General features: G+C 38.7%; 1 protein-coding gene across 3 annotated transcripts in view; it reads left to right on the top strand.

Moving 5' to 3' along the window:
* The first annotated feature begins 595 nt into the window (after window positions 1-595).
* Window positions 596-12,337, top strand: part of GYS2 (glycogen synthase 2) — a 58,569-nt gene continuing 46,827 nt past the window's right edge. For all 3 annotated transcript variants that reach the window (XM_025283376.3, XM_006067639.4, XR_003108717.3), the window contains exon 1: window positions 596-901. In XM_025283376.3, the coding sequence (XP_025139161.2) occupies window positions 784-901 (118 nt within the window). In that variant the 5' untranslated portion in view covers window positions 596-783. The remainder of the gene's footprint in view (window positions 902-12,337) is intronic.

Below are 12,337 nucleotides of genomic sequence, written 5' to 3'. Positions count from 1 at the left end.
TTTCTACAACCTCATTAAAATGATCTAATGATCATTGATCAAAATTATATTCTTTGTATATTATACCTAAAGACATCCTGGTATTTATATTTTTTCATAAGGAAATTTTTAAGAAAAGTAAAAGGAAAGGGGAACCAAGATCAACATTTATCATCAAAATTCAATTTGTCAATGTGGAATAAAACAACTAGAAATAATGTTTTTATTGATCTAAAAATGGTAATCAAAAGAAAAAATAACACATAGGAAATCTGAAGAGATTTGAAGCTTAGAAACATGTCCCAGTCAATTCTATATGTAACCTACAATGATCTGCATACTTTATAAGTGAAATTGCTATTCTTGGATCACTTTGAAGGTGATGAAATAAGTACCAGTGACTGTGTGAGTCTACGAGTTTGTTCTAGAGGACAAGGGTTAAAGGTCCGTACTAACGTCACGATGAGCCTGTAAAGATTCTGTTATCCTAAGAGTGTTTACCTAAGCCCTAAGCTGGTGGGTTTTACTTGTGATTGTTCTGGGTTATTTGGGTAGATATCGATCAGAGATAGTGTCCTCACTGGACCTCCCCAGAAAGAGTGTAAAAGGAGCTGAGGATTCCACCTTCCATTGGGAATTCTCTGGGAAGTCCATGAGATTTATTTCTGCTGGTTTACTTCATATGAGAAGCTACCAAAGTCTGCCATCTCCCAGGTCTGAACCTCTGCGTCCCTAACACGCATCACTCCTAGGATAACAGTTCACCGAAAGAGAGACCAAAAGTGCCGGAGAACTGAAGGAAGAATGCTTCGAGGTCGATCGCTATCTGTGACATCCCTAGGTGGGCTGCCTCGGTGGGAAGCCGGACTTCCTGTGGAGAATTTACTGCTCTTTGAAGTCTCTTGGGAAGTGACCAATAAAGGTTTGTACTGCCCCTGAGGCATCTATTTGCCAGGTCACTGAAGAATGTAGATTAGGAATTCACAGAACGCACTCTAGTGAGAATGAACTGCCCTTGTGAGTGAGGAAAGTATTCAAAGTATAGGTTTAGACGAGGTTTAACCTTGTCTATTTCAACAGGCAATGAAAACTTACACTGGTCTACATGTTGAAGGGAGAGAAAACTGAAAATATTAGTCTTGGTCAGGGAATGCGCATTTAAATTAAAATTACAAATTCATGTTATGACAAAACAGAAATATAGAATTAATATTTACTTTTTGGGTTTCATGATTATTTTTTTCAGGAACAAAGTTCAGTTTTGTAGTTTATTTTAGGAAGAACTGTGCCTGATCTGGACTAATCAGAAATTTCAACCCCTGTTGAAAGGATCTGAAATATACATGTGCTCTGTTAGCAAGTATGTGAAATATTTAATAACATCTCTAATAATTCAAGATTAGATTGGAATTAAAGTTTTAACTTAGAAGAAGTTCTGAAGGTATAATATTGACCTCCTATTAAGAAGAATGCATGTAGTTTTTTCTTCAATACTATATAAACATAGAAATTATAAGATAAAGGAAATCAAATTAACAAAATTAGAACAATTTCCTAGTAAGATGTAACCTCTTTTATGCTGGACTAGAGAAAGTAAGGCAGAGAACTGCGGCCTAAACTTTTTTAATGATAAAGGTACCTGTAAAATTGTTAAAAAAACAATTCCCTATGGATTGATAATTGATGTTTAAAATAATTGATAAGTTTAAAAGTCCTAAGACTACTACTAGTAGATTATTACTACTAATATTAAGGGAATATTGGTAGAGAAAAAGCAACAGTTGCGAAGGTTGAGTTTTTCAAGATTAAGGAAAACCAGCCCAAATGATTGTTGGATGAAGTGAGTGAAGTTGCTCAGTCATGTCCAACTCTTTGCAACCCCGTGGACTGTAGCCCACCAGGCTCCTCTGTCCATGGGATTCTCCAGGCAAGAATACTGGAGTGGGTTGCCATTTCCTTCTCCAGGGGATATTCCCGACCCAGGGATCAAACCCAGGTCTCCTGCATTGCAGGCAGACACTTTACCCTCTGAGCCACCAAAGGCAGTGATAATGTGTGGAATTTAAAGGATCTGAAATGAAAATATGTGATGTGATCTATTATATATTCATTTTGGGGGAAATTATATTTTTTGTTTTTGTTACTTATAACATGTTTATTACAATAATTTAAAGGATCTGAAATATACATGAATGTGAAAATTACATTTTCCTTTTAGCTAATCAGAACCAGCAAAACCTCAAAATCAAAGAAATTACATTTAGCATCTGTTCTGATTTTTACCTTATGCTCAGTGTTCATTCTCATGCGTACGCATTCATAAAATTCATAAACTCATAAATAAAAATAAATTCTCCCTAGGTAGAAATGCACAGAATGAATGTAAGAGAACAAAGCACTATCTTCCTCTCTGTAGTTTACTGAGGAACAGGCAAAGAGGACAGAAACCTTAATATGGAAAAGCAAAGTGTTTTTCAGTCAGCTTGTTCCTAATGTTCTTTTTCCAGTCACAAGATTTTTAAATATGCCCAAAGCTCCTGGGAGTAGAGCCATCTTTGCTACACGTAAATCCCAGACTGTGACTTGAAATAGAGATTTTCTCTGCCTAAAAAGCAGGCATTCTAGGATATAGCTTATTGGTGGAAAAGAAACGGGGTGGGGGGCCTCTTTTGCACCAGGAATCTGTTCAGAAGAGTTCTGTGTGGTCTTTTCTTTTTTTGTTTGTTTTTAAATAGTTATTCATTTGTTTATTTTTACTACTTTCGGCTGTGCTGGATCTTCATTGTTGCGCGGGCTTTTCTCTAGCTACAGAGGGCGGAAGCTACTCTCTAGCTGTGGTGCTCGAGCTTCTCTTGTTCCAGAGCACGGGCTCTAGGGAACGTAGGCTTCAGTAGTTGCGGCATGTGGGCTCAGTAGCTTTGGCTCCGGGGTTCTAGGGCAGAGGCTCAATAGTTGCGGTACACGGGCCAAGTTGCTCCGTGGCACGTGGGATCTTCCTGGATAAGGGATTGAACCCATGTCTCCTGCAATCTCTGCCACTGAGCCAACAGGGAAACCCTTGTGTGGGTTCTTCTGTGCAGAATGCTTCCCCTTCCTTCCTTTTCTCGCCTTTTAGCAAATGTTGACAGGGTATTGTTTCCTGGTGCTGGGCACACAATGGTGGCACTGACTGATCCCCATCCCCCACGCTGAATCTTCTAGCCTGATGACATGCATGCTGCTCTCAGGGCCTGGGACAGTGCATAGAAAATGCTCAATGGATATTTTTTCTTCTGAATGAAGGAATGAATACATTTATTTTTCAACTTCTAAGCTGCCTTTGATACTATTTTTCTTTCATTTCCCATGCAAGGGAATGGGAACTGAGGGAATAAAGGGAATTTTCTTGTCGAGAGGAAACCCATTAAAGTGATTTACCCAAGTTGATATTTTCTCCAACATAGCTTCAATATTTATTATAGTCTGATTTATGACATTTTTATATAAATGGACAATTACTGTGTGCATCTCTGACAAGACATTGACACTATAGTTTCTTTGAAAATTTCACTTCGAGTTTTTATTTCCCTGCTGTTCATAGCAATATAGGAGACATCTTCAAGATCATGAATCCAACTTCTCTACTTCATAGATGAAAAGGATGCCTACAAGGATACATTAAATGGTCAAGTACATAGCAAGGTTGGGACTAGCATTTTGGTCTCCTGAGTCCACTTCTCTTTTTTATTAGCAAGTAAGAATAAAAAATTAAATGTCCACTGTCTAATGAAATATCCTGTAGGTATAAGAACACAAGAGTTGCAGTCCAAAAAGGTCAGGGTTTTCTGAGACTTAGAAAAAAATCCCTTAAACTGCCTGAACATCAGTTTCTTCATGATGAAATGTACATAGTACGTATGCTCCAGCCATCTTACAAATGTTTCATGGCAAACAAGAAAACATACTTATATCCAAGAAAACAAAAGATTTTTTAGAGAAGGGGAAAATTCCTTCCTGACAGAATTTTGACTATAAACAATGGAAATGTGTAAAATATAACAAATGAGAGACTCATGGTTAAATTATTGGGTGTTAATTCTCAGACTTCAAAATTACCTTTTCTACTTTATTAACCTTGTAATATGTTGCTTTTATGCATTCATTCATTCTTATTCAATAAAGATTCATCAACTATCTATTGGATATCAGACACTGGGAAATGAAAGTAGAATTCAACAACACAGAAGTGATTCCCAATCTTTCAGAATTTACAGACATTAAACATGCAATTATAGTCAACTGTAATGAGTGTAAGAATGAGAACAAGGTGCTCTAGAAGTGTACAGGCAGACCTGATTTTATTGTGTTTCATTTTATTGTGCTTAGCCAATATTGCATTTTTTTTGACAAGTTGAATGTTTGTGGCAATCTTGCATCATGCAAGTCCATTTTTCCAATGGCATTTAATCACTTTTTGTCTCTGTGTCAGATTCTATTAATTCTCATGATATTTCAAACTTTTTCATTATTAATGTATTTGTTATGGTGATTTATCATTACTATTACAAAATGGTTATAACTCACTGAAGGCTCAGGTGGTGGGTAGCCTTTTTAACAATAATATACTTTTACATTAAGGCAGGTACATTATATTTTTAGACAAAATACTATTGCATGCTTAATAGACTGTGTTATAGTATAAACAACACTTTTATATGCACTTGGGAAACCAAAAAATTCATGATTCTCTTTATTGCAATTTCATTTTATTGGGATGGTCTGGATAAGAACCTGTAATATCTCTAAGGTCAGCAGCCTGTGCTTTAGTGGGGGGAGGGGAGGTTTCTGTCTAATTGGAGGCTTGGGAAAAACCTTTAACAGAGAGACGTTTGAGCTGGTTCCTGAAGGATAAATAGCTGTTGGGTAGAGATGAGGAAGTGGCGATAAAGAGCAGACAGTGTTCAGTGTGTGGGAACTGTACATACCGAGATACAGAAGTGAGAAAGTGAACTCTGTTCAAGGATCTGAGGGAAGCTCAGAAAGGCTAAGAGGAGTGGAGCCTGAGAGGAGATGGGAGACACCAACAAGGGCTGGACTGTGAAATGTAGAGTGAGTTAATAGCCTTAAGAGGTTACATTTCCAACCAAGAAGCGTGGGAGGCCATTGAAGTTCTAAGTAGTGGAAGGCGGTAAGGAGTGAGATGTGTCTTTTAATTTTTTAATTTTTTATTTTTTTTGCTGAATGAAAGATTCTTTAAATTCTAGCATGCTTTATAATTTTCAAGTCTCACACACGTGATTTCATGTAATCCTACAATAACTTCCCCCCTGGCCCTACATTGCTCCTCTTCCCCTCTCTCCCTCCACAAGTAACCACTAATTTGTTCTCTTTATCTGTGAGCCTGCTTCCTTTCTTTTTGTTCACTAGTTTGCTGTCATTTTTAGATTCCACATATAAGTGGTATCATACAGTACAGTATTTGTCTTTTTTTGTCTGACTTAATTCACTTATCACAATGCCTTCCAAGCCCATCCATTTCGTTGCAAATGGCAAAATTTCTTTCTTTCTTTCTGGCTGAGTAATATTCCATTATGTATATTAATGCTGTGCTGTGCTGTGCTTAGTCGCTCAGTCATATCTGACTCTTTGCAACCCCAAGGACTGTAGCCTGCTATGCTCCTCTGTCCGTGGGGATTCTCCAGGCAAGAATACTGGAGTGGGTTGCCATTTCCTTCTCCAGGGGATCGTCCCAACCCAGGGAACTAACCCAGGTCTCTCTCATTGCAGGTGGATTCTTTACCATCTGAGCCAGGAGGGAAGCCTGTATATATTAATATACACCACAAAAAGCACTATAACTAGTTGGGGGACAGGTTAGCAAGAATGTACAGTAAGAGACTGTACTATGGTCTAGGAAGGAGGCTTTGCCCAAACACTGGAAATAAGCTTTACTTTCAACTTCTTTGCTACAATTGTTTCTTTTGTACAAACTTGCCTGAATCATTGAAAACTGTGGACCAACGATCATGTTGAGAATTTCTGGAGTCATTAAAAAGAGCTTAATGAATGTTATCAAAAATAGTGTATGCTAATTTAATAAATGTGAACCATTCTGAAATTTAGTCACTAAATAGATGCTCCCCTCTAAAAACTGATTAAAAACAACTTCTTTTAGCCCTAAGCCAGTGTTGGCTAAAAAAAAAAAAAGATTGCACAATCTAAAAGTTGAGAATTGTGTTTTATTCAGTGGACTTTCTGAGGAATATAGCCTGGGATACAGCCTGTCAGATTGCTTCAAAGGACTGCTCCAAAGTGGTAAAAGAAGAGCCAAGATATATAGCAATTTTTTCTCATTATGTATATGTGTTTTTTCAGAGTCAAGATCTGAGTGATTTCATTATATTTTCAAAGGGCTCTATAATCAATGTGAGAACCACTGCTCTGAAGTTCCCTTAACCCAAGTTCCCATAAAACCCAGTTGTTTTTTTTAGATCAGAATGTTTAGAGCCAAAGTAAAAAAGTCGTTTCCCCTAAGTGTTGTTTTCCAGATGGGCCTTCTCTAAAGCAGAGTAGAAATGATTCCACCCTCTCCAAGACCTAAAGATTCTTATCTTTGTGTGACCCTGCTCACTTTCTCCTTCTGTCCCTCCCACCACCACTTTCAAAGATTCATCAATATGTTGCTCCATAGAGTTAAAGGCAGCCCTCCATATCCATGGTTCCATATCTGTGGATTGAACCAACTCTGGATCACAAATAGTTGAAAAAAGATTCCAGAAAGCTCCAAAAAGCAAAACTTTACCACACACCAGCAGATTGACCATACCGCATTTACATTGTGTTAGATGTTACAAGTAACCTAGAGATGATTTAAAGTATGTGGGAGGATGTGCATAGGTTATATGCAAATATTATGTCATTTTATATATAGGACTTGAGCATCTAGGATTTTGGTATCCAGAGTAGTGGTCAGGGAGTTGTGTCCCAAACCCAACCTGCTGTGGATACCAAGGGACAATTCTACTTACAATGCTGCTATCCAAGGCCTGTAAGTCTGGAGTCAGAGTGCCTGGATTGGAATCCCAGCTCCATCATTACATGTCTAATATTGGATCCATCTCGCAGCCTCTATGTCTCAGTTTCCCCACCTAAAAAAAAAAAAAAAAAAAGAAGATAATAATAGCATCTTCCTTAACAACGTGGTGAAAACTAAAAGAAAATACCAACTGTAACTCACTTAGAACAGTGCCTATTCCTTAATTACTGTTAGCTTATTATTATTTCTTACAAAATTTATTCATAAAATGGGGACCTTGAATCATTCATTTTCACGACGACTCTCAGTCTGAACAATTGCATGATTCTGTTCTTAAAGGCAAAAGCAGGAAAAAAGGAAGAAACACATGATTCAGGATTACTATAGTCATCAGTCAGTTCAGTTCAGTTTAGTCGCTCAGTTGTGTCTGACTGACTCTTTGAGACCCCATGAATCGCAGCACACCAGGCCTCCCTGTCCATCACCAACTCCCAGAGTTCACTCAGACTCCCGTCCATCGAGTCAGTGATGCCATCCAACCATCTCATTCTCTGTCGTCCCATTCTCCTCCTGCCCCCAATCTCTCCCAGCATCAGAGACTTTTCCAATGAGTCAACTCTTCGCATGAAGTGGCCAAAGTACTGGACTTTCAGCTTTCGCATCATTCCTTCCAAAGGAATCCCAGGGCTGAACTCCTTCAGAATGGACTGGTTGGATCTCCTTGCAGTCCAAGGGACTCTCAAGAGTATTCTCCAACACCACAGTTCAAAAAGCATCAATTCTTAGACGCTCAGCTTTCTTCCCAGTCCAACTCTCACATCCATCCATGACCACAGGAAAAACCATAGCCTTGACTAGAAGGACCTTTGTTGGCAGTAATGTCTCTCCTTTTCAATATGCTATCTAGGTTGGTCATAATTTTTCTTCCAAGGAGTAAGCATCTTTTAATTTCATGGCTGCAGTCACCATCTGCAGTGATTTTGGAGCCCAGAAAAATAAAGTCTGACATTGTTTCCACTGTTTCCCCATCTATTTCCCATGAAGTGATGGGACCAGATGCCATGATCCTCGTTTTCTGAATGTTGAGTTTTAAGCCAACTTTTTCACTCTTCTCTTTCACTTTCATCAAGAGGCTTTTGAGTTCCTCTTCACTTTTTGCCATAAGGGTGGTGTCATCTGCATATCTGAGGTGATTGAGATTTCTCCTGGCAATCTTGATTCCAGCTTGTGCTTCTTCCAGCCCAGAGTTTCTCATGATGTACTCTGCATAGAAGTTAAATAAGCAGGGTGACAATATACAGCCTTGACGTATTCCTTTTCCTATTTGGAACCAGTCTGTTGTTCCATGTCCAGTTCTAACTGTTGCTTCCTGACCTGCATACGAATTTCTCAAGAGGCAGGTCAGGTGGTCTGGTATTCCCATCTCTTTCAGAATTTTCCACAGTTTAGTGTGATCCACACAGTCAATGGCTTTGGCATAGTCAATAAAGCAGAAATAGATGTTTTTCGGGAACTCTCTTGCTTTTTCGATGATCCAGCAGATGTTGGCAATTTGGTCTATGGTTCCTCTGCCTTTTCTAAAACCAGCTTGAACAACTGGAAGTTCATGGTTCACATATTGCTGAAGCCTGGCTTGGAGAATTTTGAGCATTACTTTACTAACATGTGAGATGAGTGCAATTGTGCGGTAGTTTGAGCATTCTTTGGCACTGCCTTTCTTTGGGATTGAAATAAAAACTGACCTTTTCCAGTCCTGTGGCCACTGCTAAGTTTTCCAAATTTGCAGGCATATTGAGTGCAGCACTTTCACAGCATCATCTTTCAGGATTTGAAATAGCTCAACTGGAATTCCATCACCTCCACTAGCTTTATTTGTAGTGATGCTTTCTGAGGCCCACTTGACTTCACATTCCAGGATGTCTGGCTCTAGGTGAGTGATCACACCATCGTGATTATCTGGGTCGTGAAGATCTTTTTTGTACAGTTCTGTGTATTCTTCCCACCTCTTCTTAATATCTTCTGCTTCTGTTAGGTCCATACCATTTATGTCCTCTATCGAGCCCATCTTTGCATGAAATGTTCCCTTGGTATCTCTAATTTTCTTGAAGAGATCTCTAGTCTTTCCCATTCTGTTGTTTTCCTCTATTTCTTTGCATTGATCGCTGAGGAAGGCTTTCTTATCTCTTCTTGCTATTCTTTGGAACTCTGCATTCAGATGCTTATATCTTTCCTTTTCTCCTTGCTTTTCGCGTCTCTTCTTTTCACAGCTATTTGTAAGGCCTCCCCAGACAGCCATTTTGCTTTTTTGCATTTCTTTTCCATGGGGATGGTCTTGATCCCTGTCTCTTGTACAATGTCACGAACCTCAGTCCATAGTTCATCAGGCACTCTCTCTATCAGATCTAGTCCCTTAAATCTATTTCTCACTTCCACTGTGTAATCATAAGGGATTTGATTTAGGTCATACCTGAATGGTCTAGTGGTTTTCCCTACTTTCTTCAATTTAAGTCAGAAGTTGGCAATAAGAGTTCATGATCTGAGCCACAGTCAGCTCCTGGTCTTGTTTTTGTTGACTGTATAGAGCTTCTCCATCTTTGGCTGCAAAGAGTATAATCATGGGCAACACTAAAATTAGAGGTTGAGGTTGCTTTGCCTGCTGTGGATATGCACAGCCATGTCATCTCAAAGGCACCCCAAGTCACACCACATGAAACACACAGTCTCTGTAAGAACTATGTTTGGCACGCACATAGGTTCAAGAAGAGCACTAGTCTCCGCACTTGCCTTTCATTCAGATTGCCATGACTAAGCCCTTCTTGCATAAAGCATTCAGATCTGCCATCGTGGATAGAATAAGGGAGGGCATGCCTGTGGGCTTTCTCCAAGTCTGTCATCTCCCACTGCCCTGTACTATTGCTCTGATTGGAGCCTCAGACCTAGTTGATTGCCAGGCACACAAACATTTGGTGACCATCGTCAGTGGTAGCATTTAGTCTCTTTCCCACCAGACCTGCTGCCTCAGAGAATGTCTAACTCTGTAATGACTGTCCCTGTTTCTGCAACTGTTTCTTGGGATAGGAGTCAGATGAGTAGCTATGCACACTGAAATCATAGACTTCTAAATTCTCTGACTTTTAATCACTTAAAAATAGTGAAGAGTCTCTTTATATACATACTTATATATTATTATATGTATCTCCTTTTTATGGCTTTCCTGGTGGTTCATTGATAAAGACTCTGCCTGTCAATGCAGGAGATGAGGGTTCGATCCCTGGGTCAGGAAGGTCCCCTGGAGAAAGAAACCCGCTCCAGTATTCTTGCCTGGGAAATCCCATGGAAAGAGTCATTTAGTGGGCTACATACAGTCTATGGAGTCAAGAAAGAGTTGGCCATGGCTTATCAACTCAACAAAAAATCCTTTTTATGACTGGCTCCCACCTTCCATACCGCCTTGGAGTTCTGCTTTTAACAATGTCGGCAGTACTTCTAGATGATGACTTGAGGTTTTAGCTACTTCACTGACACATATGTTTATGAGAGCTCATCTTTTCTTTCTTTACTTTGCCCTCACATGAGAGATAGCTCCCATGTTGTTTCAGGAAAGTAGAGATCAATAAAATGCAAAGTACATGTTTGAAAGTGAAGAGTCAGTCCAAATTCAATGACCTACACTGTGGAAAAACAATAATTCATTAAAAAATAGATTTTAGTGAACCCTTGGTCTATACTCCAAATTTAAAAATAGGAATGACCCTGTTTCTAAGCTATCATACTTATCGATAATTAGCAAGCTGAGTGGGGAGTTGGGTTAAAGATGGTAAATAGAGTGAAAACTAAGGAGAGTAGTTGGCATATAAATCTGGGAAGGATAGAGAGGGCCTGAAATGAAGCCTTAGCATATACATTAGCAGTAGGAGAACCTCCTCACAGAAAGACTGTAAGGAGTGAAGTCTGGGGGATGGGGGAAAATTTATTTACAATCAGGTCTCAACCAATATGGGATGAAAAAATTTTTTTTTAGTTTTATTCTTCTATTCCTGAGACTGAAATAATATAGTCATAGTATTTATAAGCACTCTAAGGGTATTCGGGGACTATTTTATTTCAAAACTGAAAGTCTCAAATGGGAAAAAGAAGTAGCAAATTAATTGTGTTTATCTTTGCATTTCAATTCTCAAATCCTACCTTTTTTTGAAATAAAGAATTTCTCTTCTCCCTTATATCCTTTAGCAAATAAAAATGTTTTGTTTGCATTAACCCAATTGTATTTGAATTTGCAACACAAAATCGAACAAACAAGGAAGGATGTTCTAAAATCTCTGGTCAAGATACATAGTTGCAAATAAAAGAGAGTATTCAAGGGACTTCCCTGGTGGTCCAGTGGTTAAGAATCCACCTGCCAACTCAGCAGACACAGGTTCAATCCCTGATCCAGGAAGATTCCACATGCCTCGGGCCAACTAAGGCAGTTGGACCACAACTACTGAGCCCTTGCCCTAGAGCCGGTGCTCTGCAACAAGAGAAACCACCACAATGAGAAGCTCAAACACCACAACGAAGAGTAGTCCCTGCCCCCCACAACTAGAAAAAGCCTGTGGGCAGCAACGAAAATCCAACACAGCCAATAACAAATCAACTAATTAATTTTTTTTTAAGTTTACCATTAAAAAAAAGATTGTCCCAGAATAGAAATGTAAGACATTTAAGAAGTGTATGCCATCAGAACCTGAACATGTATTCCCCTGGATTAGATACAAATTAAGGAAGTAAGTCTACAAAGAGGAGAAATTATTTGAAGATTTTAAATTATTTTGATAGTGGGCTTGAATAAAGCTTATATAAATAAATATATATTTAAATATGTTGCTAAGATGTGACTCAGACTTTAGAGAAAAATTCTATTTAGTAACCCTTGCAAACTGTTTGTCTAATTTTTTTTTTCTCAACAAATGGTTTCAATGGTTCCTAAACTTTTATAGAATTTGGCGAAGTGCATAGGTGTCCTTGATGTTGGCATCAATCAGATTCATCATTGAATGGTTAAGTGAACCCCGTCTGTTCTGATCCAGTCTGGAAGGCTCTGCTTGTAGATTTGCAGATCATCTTCTTGTGTCCCATGCTGCATTCATCAGCCAATGGTAGCTGGGATTGATAATATCTTAATTATCAGACTCTGCTCAAGTGGCCATTTCAATTTCTTTTAGGTATGGTCAAAAAGCTTTTTCTTAAAGATCGAGTTTCAAAGGACAATAAACTTATGTAGGCTTATATGAAATCTACATGTAATATTTACATTTTGGAAGTTATATTAGCTCTTTTCTAAATTACTGAACCTTGTCTTGT

The sequence above is a fragment of the Bubalus bubalis genome, chromosome 4 (assembly GCF_019923935.1).
Source record: "Bubalus bubalis isolate 160015118507 breed Murrah chromosome 4, NDDB_SH_1, whole genome shotgun sequence".
Classification (NCBI taxonomy): domain Eukaryota; kingdom Metazoa; phylum Chordata; class Mammalia; order Artiodactyla; family Bovidae; genus Bubalus; species Bubalus bubalis.
This window is presented reverse-complemented; position numbering and strand designations above follow the sequence as displayed.